Source organism: Eretmochelys imbricata, chromosome 6 (genome assembly GCF_965152235.1).
Source record: "Eretmochelys imbricata isolate rEreImb1 chromosome 6, rEreImb1.hap1, whole genome shotgun sequence".
NCBI classification, from domain to species: domain Eukaryota; kingdom Metazoa; phylum Chordata; order Testudines; family Cheloniidae; genus Eretmochelys; species Eretmochelys imbricata.
This window is the reverse complement of record NC_135577.1, coordinates 15,800,798-15,819,973: the sequence shown is the minus strand read 5'-3', so window position 1 is coordinate 15,819,973 and position 19,176 is coordinate 15,800,798. Positions and strand designations below refer to the sequence as shown.

Sequence of the window (19,176 nt, the reverse complement as noted above, 5' to 3'; positions counted from 1 at the left end):
CCATCACACAATGCTTTTTGCAGGGAGTAACAAAAAGCATGATCCCTGCTGCCATCTTCTTACAGTCCAAGACTCTGACCTTGCAACACTCCATTTTGGGATGCAGGAGTACACAGGTGCACCCAGTCAGGCAGAACAGGGACTCAAACCCATGTCTCCTAGATCTCAGGCGAGTGCCCATGCATTTCCAGAATACACATGCCTTTCTGCTTTTTCCATGAAGAGTTTTGAGGCATAGGTTTTGCCTACTGCAGAATGAACATTGACATTTAATGAACAGTTTGTGTTGCTTGGCCAGCCCTCAGCCCGTGCTTAACTCCATGCATGCGTGAAGTCCCCATGAAGTCATTACCACATGCACATTAAGTGTTTGCAGGATCTGGTCCCACAGTAGGCTACCCTAGAAGATGCTCATAGAGGGGTTAGAACAGTTACGCCACGTTAGCGTGACAGTCCCTGTGGGTTCTACAGTATGGGGAGGGTGTTGACGTGGTAGGAGCAGTGGGAGAGAGGATTTTAGCTGTTGGAAGGGGATTTGGAGAGGAGCTGGAGGGCTGTAGTTTCCCCAGGCGAGATAGAAGGAAACTAATGCAAATGGAGAAGGGTAGATTGCTGTGTAGACAGAGGTGAGTGCATAGATGTAGCCGAGGTAGCTTTGGCCTAGCCAGATCAAGCAGTAGAGCAACAGCAGCACAGGCTACCCACTGGAGTACGACCCAGAGTCCCAGCTAGTCTTGTATAGGCCATGCTTCCACTACCGTTATTTCAACTAGCTTGATGAAAGCTAGCTCACTTGGGTCTGTGTGTGCACACTACAGCCACGCTTTGGAGTGCCCCATAGATATAGCTTAAGGGTCAAGAAGCAGGAGATACCAGTTATGGGGCAGATCCCAGCTGTCAGGCAGGATGCTTAAGGTCTTGAAGCATCAGGTTTCCCAGTCACTAACACAATGGGGAAATCTTCTCCACCTCCTGTAAGCTAGGGGCTGGCCACAGCCCCCACAGAAGACACAAGGGTTTCTTGTTACCAGACTTAGGCTTGTCCCCCAGCTGGCTCACATGGACTTCATGTGAGACTGGCAAGCACCAGTAGTTCTTATTGCATGCCCAGTGGAGTTAGAATCCAGCTATTCACAGTAAAGTTAATCAAAAAGTCTCTAGTTCGGCTGAGTGGCTTCTCCTCCCCCCAGATAGGACCCCAGGAGACGAGAGAAAGCCATTTGATTTACCTTGTCTAGTGCTAGCTTGCAGTCTTCTTCCTGTCCTCTATGCCACATCCTATTCTGGTGTCTATCCCTGCAGAGAGGTCTGTTCTGCTGCTGAATGGGGAAGAGCTACAAGGCCAGTAGTAGACCCCTGGCCTCAACAACTGCTGTTCCCTCCCCCAGAGGGACACATGCTACCACAAGACATTAGTGCACTCCAGAGATTTTATTTCTGCTCCTCTCCCTTATTTTACAGTCATCTGCCATGGAAGATTTGGGACCTTGTCATCCAGCTGCTTCTCCTATGGAGTAGTGTCACAGTAACGAGAGAAGCCACAACCACCAATGAAAGCATGGCCAGAAGCACCAGGGTCAGGTCCAGTCTGGAGACAGGGTCTGGAGGAGGAGGAGGAGGAGGAGAGGTTAAGACAATCCAGAATTCTGTAGGGTCTAAAGTGTGGAGATGACACCTAGACTTCCCTGCCCCAGTGGTGCTCCCCCTACCGCTTAGGCCAGCCTTCATCAGAAAGATACTTGAATTGTCAACTCACTTTTTAGACTGTGAGCCAGCACCACCATCCCATTGATAGCCATCCAATAGAGGGCAGAGGCAATGCTAGCCCCAGTGCATTGAGTGCCACAGAGGCTCAAGGCATACAAGTCACCATTGAGGTGCCATAGTGTCCCCCCCGCCTCCCCCAAGTTTGCTGGTTTTTGAGACATCCTATGAATGTCCATAGGATAAGGATATAACCCAACATTGGCCCACTCATAGGAAGCACTCACAGGTATGGTGTCAGCCAGCATTAGCTTACATATGGATCATCAAGGAGTGACTTCTGCATGTAGCCCCCTCTCCCCCCCATGAACATTTATATTAGAACCCCCTAGACAGCACTGACTTGCTGTATTCCAGGTTACTGTGCAAGATGCCAGTTGTCCTACTAGGGTTTAACAGAAACCTCACCCTTGTTCTCATAGACGTGCTCTCTCCACGGCTCAGGGCTCTCCTGGAAGATCACAGGGCCAGGAGAACTCACCAGGTCCTGGGGCTCTCCTGTCCCATTGTTGATATCCAGGAACCGGCGGCCTCCTGGCAGATGGAATGGAGAGTTAGGGAGCTGTCTGTCCAGCGCACTCACAACCAGAGGGCCCATCGTGATGAAATGCAGCGTCACCATGGACTCAACCATGAGCCCTTACAGGCCTCCTGACAGGTTGTGGTACCAGGTATTAGATCTTCCTGAATTGCTTATTTGAAGTGTGGGAGAAGTTGGGAAGAAAGGCCATTTCATCAGGAGCAGCAGACGCTCCACTCTCCAGAGGCAATTTCTAGTATTGTCTCCTACATAGGGCAGTTGTAGGAGATTAGGCCATTTACCTCTTCGTGTTAGCCCATCATACCCTAGCTCGCGCTACAGGACATGGTAGAGGTACCTAACGAGCTGGGCTGAACGCCTTGCAGTCAGTGTATAGCACAGGGCTGGGCAAACTTTTTGGCCTGAGGGCCACATTAGCACTGTAAAACTATATGGAGGGCCAGGTAGGGAAGGCTGTGCCTCCCCAAAGAGCCTGGCTCCCTCCCAATTCCTGCCCCCCTGACTGCCCACCTCAGAAACCCCCTCTGCCCCCCCAACTCCTTGTCTCCTGACTGCCCCCTCCCAGGACCCCTGCCCCTAACTGCCGCCTGGGACCACACCCCTATCCAACCCCCCGCTCCCTGACAGCCCCCGCTGGACTCCAATGACTATCCAATGCCCCCCGACTGCCCCCCCGAACCTCTGCCCAATCCAACCAGCCCCGGTCCCGACTGCCCCCTGGCACCCTCTGCCCCTTTTCCAATCCCAACCCCCTTATGATGCTGCTCAGAGCAGTGGGAGCTCACAGCTCCTACCGGAGCAGAGTGCTGGAGGCGTGCTGAGGCTGCGAGGGAGAGGGACAGCACAGGAGGGGCTGGGAACTCAGGGGCTGGGCAGGATGGTCCTGCAGGTGGTAGTTTCCCCATGGCAGGACAGGCAGATCTCTGTTCACTTTGAGTCCTCTGGTATTTGGGATGGGAGCTTGTAGAAACCCACATGGATTTCAGACCACTCCGACTTACTTGTAGCAGCTCCTGATGGGCACATGGTCCTGCAGGGCTCCAGCCGGGAGGGGTAGCAAGCTGAGGCGCTACAGTAAATGTACACCTAAAATCCACACAAGTGAGAATGGAGTTAGTGAGTGACTGGCCAGTGCTGGTAGGAGGCAGGAAGCAGATCCACAGCGATCAGTTTGGTTCTGCATGTGCAGCGCCTCAGCAGAGGCTGAGGAGGTCAGGACCTGACTCAGATAGGAGCTCCTGCCCCTGCACTCCGACTTACCCCTCCTCACCCGCTTTACATGTGGGCCCCTTCTCACCTCTCCCTCAAGTGCCACCTGGGAGGCGGAGTCCACAAAGGCAAAAGTGGAGAGGACGAAGCGCTGGTGGTGAGTCGGGAAGGGCAGCTCAGATGAGGCCGGGCCCACGGGCACAAGCTGGGTTCTGTAGTTGTCTCCCAGGAACGGGCACCTGGGAGCAAGACATGAGAGAAGGGTGGACCAAGGAAACCGCCTTCCTCCTCCCCAAGCCATGCTCCCCCTCCATCCCAGCCACTCACCCGTCCACCAGGATGGGCCACTGCGGCTGCTGCAGGGGGTTAGCGCTTGGGGTGGCCCAGCACTGGTGCAGAACCAGAACCAGGGACGGGTCTGTTCTGTGCAGGATGCGAACCTCCATGTAGACAGGGTCCCTGAGCACCTTCACCACAGGGTAGTCTCTCTCTGTGAGATAGGATCTGTAGCTCGGGTCTGTGAGGGAGAGGGTAGAAGGAGAGCAGAGCTGAGACACCTGTGGTCCTTCAGGGGGATGGGATCTCCGTGCTGGAGTGAGGGGTCACCTACCTGTGGCGATGCGCAGCTCAAGGCGGAGGGGTCCTGCCTGGGTGACTGGAGCAGGTGTCGGGGGCAAGAAGACCTCGACCTGGACTGGCAGAAAGTCACTGGCATTGTAGATGCAGCGAGCATGGAGGCTGCACAGGAGAGAGCAGAGGGAGGAGACAGGGGCTGATGTTCTGTGACTTCAGATTGAGGCCACGTGGTTTCTGGCAGTGACCTTATTAGTGCTTGAGACAAGCAGGATCAGGCCCTATCAGTACTTGGATGGGAGACATCCAAGGATGCTAGTGGATCAACCCTTTTAGCAACTCAGATGTTCTTCCCTCCAACTCAGGGAGTCAGCAGGAGTGTCTGAGCACGGCCACATGGGGGCCTTCTCAGACAGGCTAGAAGCACCTGCTTACTTGTCCTCACATCTCTTTTGGCAGCATTCTCAATGTAAGCAGGGGAATAGTCCTGCTCTTGTGGGGAACTTTCCTGGCTTCTGCACTACCCCAGTGAAGTGGGCTAGCGAAAGGATCCGAGTCCTCGCTCCCACTTCCTTTATCCAGTGGCCTCCCTGCCCTTCAGGGCTCCCCTCCACTCTCCTGTCTGGCAGAGTCCTCGTAACCCCAACAAGGCTAGGCCCAGGATTCTGGGGGGGCTCGACCCCCAACCCTGCTGTGGTCACCTAGGACAGGGGCTAGGGTGTCCCCACTCCGGGGTACTCTCTCTGCACTGGGCACTTCTGACCCATGACCATTACATACAAGGTAAAGCAAATGCAAGTTATTTAATCAACTATTTTAGAAAGAAGGAAACATGGGAAAGGTTAAAGGAAACACATGACCTGACTGTGTGACCCAGGCAAATCCAGTTCACACGGAGGACAGGACCTCCCTGGCCTCCTGACTCTGATTAGCCTGCCCACCCTGTCATTCAGGCTGACCTGGAGCATTGGCCTCTCCCCATTGTTCCTGGGGACTGTCACTCTCAGGGTCCTGATTTCCCATAGATCCTTCCCCTTTTAGTACTGGGAGCTAGCCAACCAGTACACCCCACTGAATGTTAGTAAGGGGGCAACAGTCCTTACATCAAGTTTGCCACCAACTGTTATCCAAGCTTTCTTTCTACCAACCCTGTAGGGAGTTATTAGTCCCTCAGGGTGGCCCCATGGAGCCCTTCTCGGGTCAGGCTGGCTGTGCCTACTTGCCATTGGAGATTGCACAGCAAGTGGCATTTACAATCATAAGATTAGGATTGGAAGAGCCCTCAGGTGGTCAGCTAGTCCAACCCGCTGCTCAAAGCAGGACCAACCCCAACTAAATCATCCCAGCCAGGGCTTGGTCAAGCCAGGTATTCAGAACCTCTAAGGATGGAGATTCTGCCACTTCCCTAGGTAACCCATTCCAGTGCTTCACCATCCTCCTAGAGGGACAGTCCCGTCCTCAATAGCCATCCTAGACCTCCCCCACTGCAGCTTGAGACCATTGCTCCTTGTTCGGTCATCTGCCATCACTGAGAACAGCCAAGCTCCATCCTCCTTGGAACCCCTTCAGGTAGGGGAAGGCTGCTATCAAATCCCCCCTCACTTGTCTCTTCTGCAGACTAAATAAGCCCAGGTCCCTCAGCCTCTTCTCATAAATTATGTGCCCCAGCCCCCTAATCATTTTCGTTGCCCTCTGCTGGGCAATCTCCAAATTTTTCCACATCCTTTCTGTTGGTGAGGGCCCAAAACTGGACACAGTACTCCAGATGGGCTTCACCACTGCTGGTGAGAGGGGAATCACCACTTCCCTCCATCTGCTGGCAATGCTCCTACTAATGCACCCCAATATACCAGTAGCTTTCTTGGCAAGAAGGGCCCACTATTCATTCGTAGCCAGCTGCTCGTACACTGTAATCCCCAGGTCCTTGTCTGTAGAACTGCTGCTTAGCCAGTCGGTCCCCAGCCTGTACCAGTGAATGGGATTCTTCCCTCCTAAGTGCAGGACTCTGCACTCGTCCTTTTTGAAGCTCAGATTTCTTTTAGCCCGATTTTCAATTTTTCTAGATCTCTCCCCCCAACTTAGTGTTATCCATTAACTTACACCCTCAGCAAGCCATCCCATCATCCAGATCGTTAATGATAATGAACAAAACCAACCCCAGGACAGACGCCTGGGGCATGCCGCTTGATACCAGCTGCCAACTAGACAGAGCTGTTGATTGCTACCCGTTGACCTTGATGATCTAGCCAGCTTTCGAGCCACCTTTAATTCATTCATCCAGCCCCTACTTCTTTAACTTGCTGTCAAGAACACTGTGGGAGTCTGTAACAAACTTTGTTCGAGTCAAGGTATATCATGTCCACCGCTTTCCCCACATGCACAGAGCCAGTTCTCATCATAGAAAGCAATCAGGTTGGTCAGGCATGACTTGCCCTTGGTGAATCCATTTTGGCTGGTCCTGATCACCTTTCTCTCCTCCAAGTGCTTCAGAATGGATTCCTTGACAACCTGCTGCAGGATTTTTCCAGGGACTGAGGTGAGGCTGACCAATGTTGGCATTTGATCAGACAACGTAAAACCCTGACTCTTGGACAGTCAGCTGCACAGAGTGTCCTTCCCTTCACAAAGCAAGATTTTGCCCCATGCCCCATTAGGGATCAGGTGCATATCCCCTTTTCTGAGTGTGGGGCAGCCTGTGACTGCAGGGAATCCATATCTGTAGAACATCCCCTAAGTCCTTTGGTGGTCAGGAGAGGCTGCTGGAAAATTGATGGATCAGATCTTTGCCAGGGGAAAGGATCTGGCCTCACGCTTCCACTGTGGAAGGGCTGAAGACTGCTCACCATCACTTCCTTGCTAGTCAACAGAGCAGGCCAACTTACATGAAGGTGCTGTCCCGGGTGATGGAGCCGTCCGGCCCAGTCCGGATGTCGATGCCAGAGATCAGCTGGTTCTCATAGATCAGTTTGTCATGGATCACCTGGAAGAGAGAGAGACATGGGGCAGGTTAGTCCCTCAAGACCCTGAGCAGAGCACTCACCCTGGCTTCCCGTGGGTGTCCCCTCACCTGGACTGTGGTGCCACACTGCATGAGGGGGAAGCGGAAGATCACAAAAGCCTCAGTCATCCTGATGGGGTCACACCCTGCCTGGGCATAGGCTAGCCGGACACTCTCCAGGATGATGGGGTGATCAGACATGTCCCTGGAGACCACCAGAACAAAGTGACCATCCAGGAGGCACTGAACAGTGACTGCAACACAAAGGAGCAGGATTAAGTATAGATGTTCCTGGTAGAGGAATTGGGCAAGAGTTCCATGCCACACTCAGGATGATAGATTGGAGAAGAGCCATGAGAAATATTAGAAAACAGGCCTTGTAGTGACCAAATTCTGTCTCTTTAGACAGAGAGAAGGTTAAGGGGTGACTTGATTACAGTCTAAGTATTTAAATAAGGTATAGATCTGAGAGCGAGGGTAGTTAACTCTTGGAATGGTTTGTCCAGGGTCATGGTGGATTCTCCATCACTGATAAGGCAAGACTGGATGTCTGCTAAGAGATCTGCTGGAGGAATTATTTCAGGGAAATCCTATAGCTCGTGTTATACAGGAAATCAGACTAGTGATCACAATGGTCCCTTCTGGCTTTGGAATCTATCAAATGAAGCCCCATGGGGGTAAGTGGGTTTGTCTGAGACAGCATGATTGCAGCTCACGTTGTGCAGGAACGAGACACAAGCCGGCAGAGTTATCCATCGATCTGATGATGGAGCACCAGCCTGTACCGTCTGATGGTTCTTCCTCTGCCACCACACATTTGGTGTTGGCTCTCAAGATCTGCCAGGCATTGGGCAACTGAGGAGAGACCATGATGTAGGAAGGAATCCCTTTGCACACAACTGATGCCAGCTGCAGCCTAGGGTGAGAGTTACAAAGACATTGCATCCAAGTCTAGTTCACCATGCTAGTAGGTGGTGACCAAACTCATCTGAGACGTACGGTGTGTCACCAAGCTTCCCAGGACAGAGATGACAAAAGGCTCCATAAACTGACATGAGGGCAGGTCTCCTACCTGTGTTGCCAAAGTAGCAGGGAATGGTGAGGTCAGTCTCATCATAACAGCAGCCAGCCTGGAAGCAAGCAGCTTGGCCTGGGGCATCCGCACAGGGCATCTTCCCAGCCACCACACGGCACTGCTCCTCTGTGAGATGCGCCCCTAGAACAGCAGGGTGTGGATTAAGGAGAGCTAGAGAGCCTCTAAAGGGATCGCAAGAGACCCTTCCCCAGAGACTTTTTAAGATCTGTAGTGACCTCTGGACAAGTGGCTGACCTCAACACCAGTCCAACCCTCCTCCCCTTCCCCAAAGGGCTGCAAGAGCTCCCACAGTGGTCCTCCATCCCAGCTCACCCTGCCCCCCACAACCATAACCTCAAACCACATACCACCTCAGACAGCATTGTGCTCAGATCCCCACCCCTGTCCTCCAGATGTAGCATGTTGCCCTTCTCTGATAGCAGGCTTAACATGTCACTTGGAAATTCAGGCTCCTGATCTGCTGCTGTGTCAGAGGAGAGCCCCCACCTACACCCTACAGCCCCCTCAACACAGCCAGCAATGTGGTCAACTCTAATTTATCACTTAGCAGTTCTGAGGTGGGTTTCTCTAGCCATCTCATGAAATAGTGAGCAAACGCCTGCTCTATGAATTTTTCCTTTCTTGAAGCCACCATCTCCCTTTACGGATGATGGGGCAGAAGCTAGCAGGTTGGCCACCATTTCCCCATAGCCGATCAGAGGAAAGTGTCCCTCATAAACATGGCTGCAAATTTCTTTCATGAGACTGAAGCTGTACCTACAGGCAAAGTGGATGCCACTCTGGTTTAGGGGGAGGGCTAGACAGGACTCTAGGAGAGTGAGGGACTAAGAGCTGAGAAGAGCCTGTGTGAGACACATGGTGGGGGGGGGGAGAGGAGACAGATTGCAAGCAGATGTGGGGGTGAGATATGAAGGGATACAACATCAGATCCCAAACCCTGGGATACTGGAGGAACAGGGGAAACCCCTCTGAGCAGCCAATGGCAAGGACACATTGGTGTATGTGTGATTGGATTTTGCGCCAAAGTAGCTCACAGACTTTGGAAGCAAGTGCCTTCCCCCTAAACTTCAAAAAACCAGAAGGCAAATAGCCACCCCTTCCCCTTCAAATAAACTGGGGGCGGGTGGGGGAAGAGCATGATTTCTGAACGAATCTCATTTTTGATTATGGCTTACAACACTGTCAACACCAGCTCTAACATGGCAGCCACAAGCAAGAGACAAGGTTCAGCTCCTCTGAAGACCACCACAGGAGTCAGAAGTGGACCATGAAACCTTCCATTAGAGGGGACCCACATGCACTCAAACCAGTTAGAGGTCACAGACACCCCCACACACCTATGTTGCTTGGTGGAGGATATATTTGGGGCACCGGGCGCACCAGGCCCGGCTGCGGCTGGGGCACCGGGCGCACCAGGCCCGGCTGCGGCTGGGGCACCGGGCGCACCAGGCCCGGCTGCGGCTGGGGCACCGGGCGCACCAGGCCCGGCTGCGGCTGGGGCACCGGGCGCACCAGGCCCGGCTGCGGCTGGGGCACCGGGCGCACCAGGCCCGGCTGCGGCTGGGGCACCGGGCGCACCAGGCCCGGCTGCGGCTGGGGCACCGGGCGCACCAGGCCCGGCTGCGGCTGGGGCACCGGGCGCACCAGGCCCGGCTGCGGCTGGGGCACCGGGCGCACCAGGCCCGGCTGCGGCTGGGGCACCGGGCGCACCAGGCCCGGCTGCGGCTGGGGCACCGGGCGCACCAGGCCCGGCTGCGGCTGGGGCACCGGGCGCACCAGGCCCGGCTGCGGCTGGGGCACCGGGCGCACCAGGCCCGGCTGCGGCTGGGGCACCGGGCGCACCAGGCCCGGCTGCGGCTGGGGCACCGGGCGCACCAGGCCCGGCTGCGGCTGGGGCACCGGGCGCACCAGGCCCGGCTGCGGCTGGGGCACCGGGCGCACCAGGCCCGGCTGCGGCTGGGGCACCGGGCGCACCAGGCCCGGCTGCGGCTGGGGCACCGGGCGCACCAGGCCCGGCTGCGGCTGGGGCACCGGGCGCACCAGGCCCGGCTGCGGCTGGGGCACCGGGCGCACCAGGCCCGGCTGCGGCTGGGGCACCGGGCGCACCAGGCCCGGCTGCGGCACGTAGCGCATGGTCTCCTCTGGGGTTAAGTCACGTTCAGTGGGCTTAGGGCAGGTCATGTTCACATCATAGGTGGCAGCGACGGCCCTGGCGCTCAGCAGTTCCTCCACTCGGACTTGCAGGTGGTTACGCCCATCCTGCAATGTAGAGACACCAATCAGTCAGTATTGTGGCCTAACAGACTCTCTGTAGGCGCTAAGCACAGCGCCCCCCAGCTGCACAGGCTGCTGTGACTGCAGGTATGGACCCATCTCCAGCTTCTGTTGTTGCTCAGGTACACTGGGGTGAGGCGTGCCAACCCCCCTCACCTTCTTCTGCACATGACAGCCATTGTAGCCAGCTGAGAAGATCATCGCTCCTTCCTCGCCAGATGTGACCCAATGGAGACAAATGGAGCAGTTGGTAACTTCGAAGGGTGTCCCAAACTCATCTGTGGAGAGAGTCATACAGGTCGTGGGTAAGGAAAGCCCTTGATGAAGCTTAGCCAAGTAGCCATATTTGGAACAGTGACTGTGGTTTGTCACATCCTTCAGTTTAGTGGAGTTTAGCATGGTGGGAAGCAGCTCCAAAGATACAGGACGGCCGTCATTTACCAAGTCTGACCTAGAGCCAGGAGTGTTAGGATATAGATGTTCAGGCCTGTCTGTAAAGGCCTATACTCTCAGAATTTAGGTGTATTCTTATCACTTGGCTAGTTCTAGAGGTATAAGAGAAAGAATCAAAATCACTGTCTGCTGGTGTAAGGGCCTTCTCTTACTGTGACAGTCTGAGGCCCTGTTCTTAGGCTAAGGCCTTTGGCTAAGCAAGAGAGGCAGCCATAAGCTGGGAAGCGAACGGTCACATCCTCACATTCCAAACTAGTCACATTGAAATAAGGGGCTATTGGGCTGTTAGGCAGTATCAGGACAGGATTGTATTCCTATCACCTCCAGAGAAAGGGAAGTGCCTAGAAAATGTAAAAGGAAACTTAGTTTGATAGCATCCTGTCTGGCAAGAACTCACTCATCAATAGCTGGGATGTGAAATCCTCACTGCTATATTGTTTTGTCATTTATAGTTCCCACTTTGCTATTGTTTGTCTGTATAATCTCTGTCTGGTTCTGTGATTGTTTCTGTCTGCTGTATAATTAATTGTGCTGGGTGTAAACTCATTAAGGTGGTGGGATATAATTGGGTACATAATCATGTACCAATATGTTAGGATTGGTTAGTTACATTTCAGGAAAATGATTGGTTAAGGTATAGCTAAGCAGAACTCAAGTTTTACTATATAATCTGTAGTCAATAAGGAAGTGAGTGGGCGTGGGTGGGAGGGGATGAGAACAGGGGTGCGGAAATTGGAATCATGTTTTGCTAAAGGGGGAAATGGGAACAGGGAATGGGGGTAAGGAAATTGGAATAATGTTTGGCTGTGGGCAGGAATGGGAACAGGGACACAGGTGTAAGGCTCTGTGATGTCAGAGCTGGGAAGGAGGACACTAAGGAAGGAAACTGGAATCATGCTTGCTGGAAGTTCCCCCCAATAAACTTCGAATTGTTTGCATCTTTGGACTTCGGGTATTGTTGCTCTCTGTTCATGCGAAAAGGACCAGGGAAGTAAGTGGGTGAAGGAATAAGCCCCCTAACAAGGAGGGCTGAGAGTGGCCGAGCCGAGCCAGGCCAGGCCATCCCATCCCGTGCTTGGGCATGACAACAGGGAGGTCATCGCCCACAGAGGGCGCAGGATCCAGGCATCTGGAGCTCAAAGGGCCGAGTTATACCAGAGCTTGGGATACCCAGCCACATTTTAGTATGTCCTTTTACAGTCTCCCCCCAGCAGGGTTCCCTCTTTACCCTCTGCTATTTTGTGGGTCACGGTCAGCAGGCTGTTGTGAGGAAAGACTTTGCTACCTGGATTCAACGGTTAGCGCTATCTCCAGTCTTTTCTCCAGGGGACAGAAGCCACAGACTCTCACTTCAGGAGACCAGGGTACTCAAGATTTGAGGGTAACAGCCAGGCCACCAAAAAGCACTAGAGTAGGACCTTCTTGTTCCCTTCCGAAAGCTCTCATTACATACTGTAGAAGTAAGAGGTTTCCACAGGAGACCCATAAAACCCTCCTGCATGTCTAAGAGGGCAGACAAGCAGGAGGCTTCTTAGCTTTCTTATGAAGCAGCCAGGCAGCTACTTACCCACAACTTTGAAGCGGACGGTGCGGCCCTGGCTGGGAAAGACCAGCAGCTGCATCCCATAGTCTCCACAGTCATACTCATGTTGCAAGACAGAGAAACTGACCCTGTGGAAGTCCCCCTGCCCAAGGGCTATCCTTAGGGACCAGAGCAGCACTAAGCCCACAAAATACCTACAGCCCAGCCCCATGGCTGAAGATGCTAAGAAAGAAGCCCTGTCTAGCAGCCACTTCTCATAAGAGGGGAGGCTGTGGGACTGGGGCTTTGTAGGGAGAGTGGTGGGGAGGGGGCGGGGTGTGAATCAGATGAGCAGAGAGGCAGCACCTGGGGAGCTGCCTGGTGCTGGGGAGGGGCCGGGTGAAAAGTGCAAAGCTCAGGGTGAAAGGGAAACATAACCATCGAACCCTTCAGCCCTAAGACCCCCCTCCCATTGAAGCTTCCTGTTACGCTACCTTTTCAGTGTTGCCAGCTCTCAGGATTTTATTGCAAGTCCCATGGTAACTGATGTTTTATTTCAAGCCCCATCTCCTGGAAACAAGGAACTAGCTGAGAACCTCAGTGTGCATTCAAAAGAAAAATAAGTTTCTTGCCTGCACAGTTGCAGAGAAAAGCTTAAAAACAGGGCTCAAGCACACCCCAAGTGCCCCAAAAATCAGAAGGCCAAGTTGCCTGGAATCGAGGGGTCTAGTCAGTGTATCCTTCTGGGATCGGATGATTTAGTTGGGGATTGGTCCTGCTCTGAGCAGGGGGTTGGACTAGATGACCTCTTGAGGTCCCTTCCAAGCCTGATATTCTATGATTCGAAGCGGGCGGGCAGGCACAAGGTCGAGTAAGTGTGTAGGTGGCCATGGTATTGAATGAGGCCTTTTTCTTTCTTGTTCTGTGGGATTAGATTATTGAAAAACTGGAGTGGATACAGAGAAGAGTCACAAATGCAATTTGCCGGCTGGAAGAAGTGCCGGCTAGCAAGAGATTCTCAGTGCTCAGTCAGTTTAGGTTATCGAAAAGGAGATCAAGAAGTAGCTCAAGTACAGTGCCCAAGTACATTCATAGGGCGAAAAGACTGGCTATTAAAGGGCTCTTTAATCGAGTGGAGAAGGGTAGAACAAGATCCAGCGGTTGGAACTTGGAGCCAGCCAAATCCATGGACGATGCGTTCAATAGCCTGGGGAGGCTGTACCTCCGCAAAGAGCCCCGCGTGGCCCTGCCCATGCTCCGCCCAAGGCCCCCTCCTTCTGCTGCTGGTAGTTGGCCCCAGCCCAGGCAAGCAGCCTGCTCCTCTTCCGGGAAGCCTGCTGGGCTGGGGCTGGGGCTAGCGCGGCTAGGACTTGGGGTGGCTGGGGCCGCACCACCCAGTTCTCCAGGGCTGGGGGGAAAAGGAGGGCTGCCCGACGCCCACCCAGTGATCTGGTGCTGGGCAGCAGCCCACCCACCCAGTGCTGCGGGGCTGATGGGGCAGCCTGTCTGGTGCTCTGGGTGTGTGTGTGTGCCCTGACGCTTTGGGGCTGGTGGTGCTTGGGCAACCTGGGATTGGAAGGCGGGGCTGGTAGCTGTGGAAGGGAGGGATTCTGGGCTTTGGGGTGGGGCCTGAGGCTGAAGGGTGGGCCGGGCCAGGGGCTAGCCTCCCCAAGCCTGTGGTTCACCCACCGTCCATGGCCAAATCTATGGTAGACGTAAGGCACACATTTTGAAGGGTGACTAACCCTTGGAACAGACGACCACTGGAAGTGATGGATTCTCAATCAGGCTATGTCTACACAGCTGCAGTGCTGCCCTGTAGTGCTGACACATACTGCAGCAACGCTGTCGTAAATCCACCGCTCCGAGAGGTAGGACGATGACAGACTTCTTCCAGTGAGCTCATGGCATCTACCCTGGGAGAGAGGTTGGATTAACTACGTCTCTCAGGAGGGTGAATTTTTTACAGCCCTGAGGGATACACCTGGGTCAACCTAACTTTCTAGTATAGACCAGCCCACAGGCGGCCTGTCTGGAAGACGCTTTACTCAGACACAAGTTATCGGGCTCCATGCAGAGGAAACAGGGTGACATTCTCTGGTCAGTGCTCTGCTGGAGGTCAGATTGGTTGATCTAAGGGTCCCTTCTGGCCTGAAAATCCATGAACCTATGAAAAAACCCCTCAAGTGTATTTTTTTGTGTGAAAAATCTCGAGATTTTTGCAGCAATCTCTTGATTTTTGGCTCTTTGGGGTTGGGGCTCCCCGTCTCATCTCCCTCGCTCTTTCTGCCCTTCTCACTGCTGAGAATATCGCCAACCCTCAGCGCTCAAAAATCATGAGTTCCCCCAAACTCCTGAGCGTCCCTTAAAAATCATGAGATTTTTAAAAAAACAAATTTGTGGCTATTTTAAAATGCTTTTCTGGCTTTTGAATCTGCGGAGGTCATGCTTTGAAGCTTCTCTGTCTCTACAGTTATTATGTATTTGTATTCCTGCAGTGCTTAAGAGCTCCGGTCATGGAGCAGGACCCCATTGGGCCAGGCACCATACAAACATAAAACAAAAAGATGAGGCTTGAAACCCGTTTTTTAAAAGGAAAGCTGATGTTCTGGTATGTTCACCTGACTCCAGGAGCTGGAGCTTTAAGAAAAGCACAAAGTATTGCATCACTCACAATAACATGATGAGAGTTGGTAACTCCGTCTCTGCTTCTTCCCTACTTCCCTGTTGTGTTGTGAACACTGGGGCGGGGGGGCATCGGGGGAGGAATGTAAAACTCACTCAAAGATGCTTTATCTTTGCGGCAGGGCAAGCAAGGTGTGTAGAGAAACTGCTCCTGTGACTGGGGAATGGAGAACGGGCCCCTGAGCCTGATGCTAACAGCTGCCAAACACGCCTCCCCCACAGCTCTGCTAGTACTCTTAACTCTGACCTACACACATGCTGCTAGTCTGGTCTTCTATCCCACTGCTCCGCACCCCCTTGCCCTGTATGTCAATCTCTGGCTTGCAATTTTAACTGCTCCTGCTTGGGCCCACACTGAGATTTAAACTCCATGATCTTCAGAGCAAAAACCAGGCGATTCTGAACGAAAAGGACTAACCATCTCTAGGGAGTGGCTGTAGCACTCTCATTAACATCCATGTGAACCAGCCCCTAGAGAGCAACAGATCCCCAAGCTCCCCCCATGCGGGCGACATTGTCATCTCCGTACAGGTGTAGTCCTGGCCCCCAGTCACCCTGGTGCTTTATCCCTTCACCAACCCCATAAGGGACACCTGCTGAGACCTAACATTACATGTCATACCTTTGGAAGGATCAGGCCTCCTCAGTGCTGAGTAGGGGGATCTGTGGGCAAAACCCAGGGGTCCAGAAAGCAGTGGTGTTAATTCACTAGGAGTCACTGTGTTCTGTCTGAGTCAGTGTTGGAACAGGGCTCTGGCGTGGTGCCAGGGGCTGATGGAGGCGCCATTGTTCTGATGAGGTGTAGAACTGAGGCCCATGATTGTTAATGATTTTATAGCTCTTTTAAAATAAGATTAAGGGGGTTAGCCCTAGTGGCCTGTGCAGAGTCCAAGTTAGGGGTGAAACTAGTGAAAAAGCAGGGAGGCCTCATACCAGGCCTTGAAGAAACCTAACCTGGCCAAGTATGGAGCTCCACAGACCGAGGCAGGCCTCAGCCTGAGCTATGTGAAACCTGAGGATGGGATGTAAGGACACCTCAATAGGCTTAGGCCTCTTGAGCTTCTCTTGGCTGGTGGTTTTCCTAGCCTCCGTCTGTCTTTTTCTCATGGCACTGCTACCCCTCAGTACGTTTACAGTACAAAATTATTTCAAAATTATTCTATTCGAATTTTCGGAAGCTATTTTATACGTTCGGTCTTCTGTGTCCCTACTAAAGCGGGTGAATTTGGCAGACTGCGTCCACAGTACCAAGGCTGGCATCAAATGTCAGAGCGGTGCACTGTGGGTAGCTATCCCACAGTTCCCACAGTCCCTGCCGCCCATTGGAATTCTCTGGTAAGCTCCCAGTTAAGCATGATGGGGCAAAAACATTCTGGCGGGTGTTTCTGGGTGTGTGTCACCAGAAAGCTACGGCAGACAATCGTTTCGCCCCTTTTTGGCATGCAGACGCCATACTGCTTTCAGCAGATGGTGCACCGCTGCTCTCCTGCTACGATGAATCCACCTCTCCAGCTCAACTCTGCTCGGCCATTGTGAATCGAGCAACACAGCTTCTGCCGCCAACTCTGCTCTCCCGCTATTGCAACGCTTGCGAGCTTCTCCATGTTGTCTGTCCTGGGCTCCCACCTCTGTGAAAGCCACAGAAGACAACCATTGTCAGTCTTTGTTCGGCTACCGTGACCCAAACAGCACAGCTTCTGCTGCCACTCTGCTCTCCTGCGTTTCGCACCCCTTTTCCAGGATTACCCGTGCAAGCGCCATAGCCATGGAGCCCGATCAGAGCTCTGCTGCAATTTTGACCATTGTAAATACCTCATGCATTATGCAGCAGTATGTGCAGTACCTGCAAGACTGGGCAAGGAAGTGATGACAGCACGATTACTATACTGATGAGGACATGAACACAGACGGTACGGCATGTGGTGATTGGGAGATCATGGTGCTAATGGGGCAGGTTCATGCGGTGGAATGCCGATTCTGGGCCCAGGAAACAAGCACAGACTGGTGGGACCACATAGTGTTGCAGGTATGGGATGATTCCCAGTGGCTGCCAAACTTTCGTATGCATAAGGCCACTTTCATGGTACTTTGTGACTTGCTGTCCCCTGCCCTGAAGCGGAAAGACACCAAATGAGAGCACCCCTCACAGTTGAGAAGCAAGTGGCCATAGCCCTGTGGAAGCTTGCAATGCCCGACAGGTACCGGTCAGTCGAGAATCAGTTTGGAGTGGGGAAATCTACTGTGGGGGCTGCTGTGCTGCAAGTAGCCAATGCAATCAATGACCAGCTGCTATCAAGGCGAGTGACTTTGGGAAACGTGCAGACCATTGTGGATGGCTTTAATGCGCTGGGATTCCCTAAGTGCGGCGGGCAATAGACGGAACACATATCCCCATCTTCGCCCTGGAACATCAGGGCAGCCAGTAGATAAACCGCAAGGGGTACTTTTCCATGGTGCTGCAAGCACTGGTGGATCACAAGGAACGTTTCACCGACATCAGTGTGGGACGACCTGGAAAGGTGCACGACGCTCGCATCTTCAGGAACTCTGGTCTGTTTGAACAGCTGCAGGAAGGAACTTACTTCCCAGACCAAAAATTACTGTTGGGGATGTTGAAATGCCTATAGTTATCTTGGGGGACCCAGACTACCCCTAAATGCCATGGCTCATGAAGCCGTACATAGGCACCCTGGACAGTAGTAAGGAGCAGTTCAACTCTAGGCTGAGCAAGTGCAGAAAGGTGGCAGAATGTGCATTCGGACGTTTGAAAGCACGCTGGTGTAGTTTAGTGACTCGGTTAGATCTCAGCACAACCAATATTCCAATTGTAATTGCTGCTTGTTGTGTGCTCCACAATATCTGTGAGAGTAAGGGGGAGACATTTATGGCGGGGTGGGAGGTTGAGGCAACTTGCCTGGCGACAAGTTTCACACAGCCAGACAACAGGGTGATTAGAAGAGCGCAGCAGGGTGTGCTGCAGATCAGAGAAGCTTTGAAAGCCAGTTTCATGACTGGCCAGGGTACGCTGTGAGAGTTGTTGTTGTTTCTCTTAAAGTTACCTGCCCCCCCCATATATATATATATGAAAGGAAATAAAGTCACAATTGTTTAAAAACCGTTCTGTATTAGTTGTTGCACAAAACATTGAGAGAAATCAGAAGTTAGAGGGGGGTATTGGGTTAGGGGGGTGGACGAGGAGGAGGGAAGGACTAGTCCAGAAACCAAATCAAAATTTAGGATATGCCAGTTTTCTGCTGCTTATGCAATCCTCTGGGGTTGACTGTGTTGGTCCCCGCAGCCTCCCCGCCTCCCCCCCGCCATGTTCTTGGGCATCTGGGTGAGGAGGCTATCGAACTTGGGGAGGAGGGAGGGCGGTTATCCAGGGGCCGCAGTGGCAGTCTATGGTCTTGCTGCCTTTCCCGCATTAGATCCACCATACAGCGGAGCATATCAGTTTGCTCCCCCATGAGCTTGACCATAGCATCCTGCCTGCTCTCATCGCCCATGTCCTTCCTCTCTTCATATTCATGTAATGCTTTACACGACTCTGCAATTGTTTGCCTCCATACACTCAACTGGGCCCTATCAATGCGGGAGGACTGCAAGAGCTCAGCAATCGTTGTCCCAAGTTCATTTTTCCACCTTCTAATCTGGACCAGCCTCTGGGACGGAGTAGATAGGGGCTGCATTGAAACATTTGCACCTGCTGCAGGAGAAGAAAAAGGGAGGGTAGTATTTTAAAAGATACAGTTTAGAGAACAAAGGGGACGCTGTTTCTCAGTGAAACAGGCAATTCATAATACACAGCACGTGTTCTTTCTGTACAAGGTCTCATTTTGCCTCTCATACTGAAGTGCCTGCCACTTTGGTGTGAGTAAGCCATCACATGCGGCCGGGCAACAGAATTCAGCTTGCAGCTCCTTGATTTTTTTTGTACGACACTGTTCTGTGTCCCTGGAGTAGCCTCTTTCCGTCATGGCAGTGGAGAGTTTAATGTATGTATTTGCGTTCCTTTTTTTGGAACATAGTTGTGCCAGAAGAGATTCGTCTCCCCAACATGC

The 19,176-nt window shown here is 53.0% G+C and overlaps 1 protein-coding gene across 1 annotated transcript; it reads right to left on the bottom strand.

The window, feature by feature from the left end:
* Positions 1 to 1,461: 1,461 nt before the first annotated feature.
* Positions 1,462 to 16,222, bottom strand: LOC144266481 (zona pellucida sperm-binding protein 1-like). The gene is made up of 14 exons (XM_077819920.1): positions 16,070 to 16,222; positions 12,476 to 12,701; positions 10,612 to 10,733; positions 10,306 to 10,440; positions 9,519 to 9,999; positions 8,158 to 8,301; positions 7,155 to 7,339; positions 6,970 to 7,067; positions 4,125 to 4,252; positions 3,842 to 4,031; positions 3,603 to 3,753; positions 3,307 to 3,391; positions 2,173 to 2,298; positions 1,462 to 1,601 (listed from the first exon to the last, which is right to left on the bottom strand). Exons 1-14 carry the CDS (start codon positions 16,220 to 16,222, stop codon positions 1,462 to 1,464), a joined length of 2,364 nt encoding a protein of 787 aa, XP_077676046.1.
* Positions 16,223 to 19,176: the final 2,954 nt, after the last annotated feature.

Bases quoted from the DNA above. Each gene is read 5' to 3' on its own strand.
- LOC144266481 (XM_077819920.1), bottom strand. From the start codon at position 16,222: ATGAGAAAAAGACAGACGGAGGCTAGGAAAACCACCAGCCAAGAGAAG. The intron at 10,000-10,305 runs GTGCCGCAGCCG...CCCCAGCCGCAG, and splicing joins CAGAGGAGACCATGCGCTAC to CCGGGCCTGGTGCGCCCGGT. The intron at 1,602-2,172 runs GTGAGGTTTCTG...CTCCTCCTCCAG, and splicing joins GCACGTCTATGAGAACAAGG to ACCCTGTCTCCAGACTGGAC.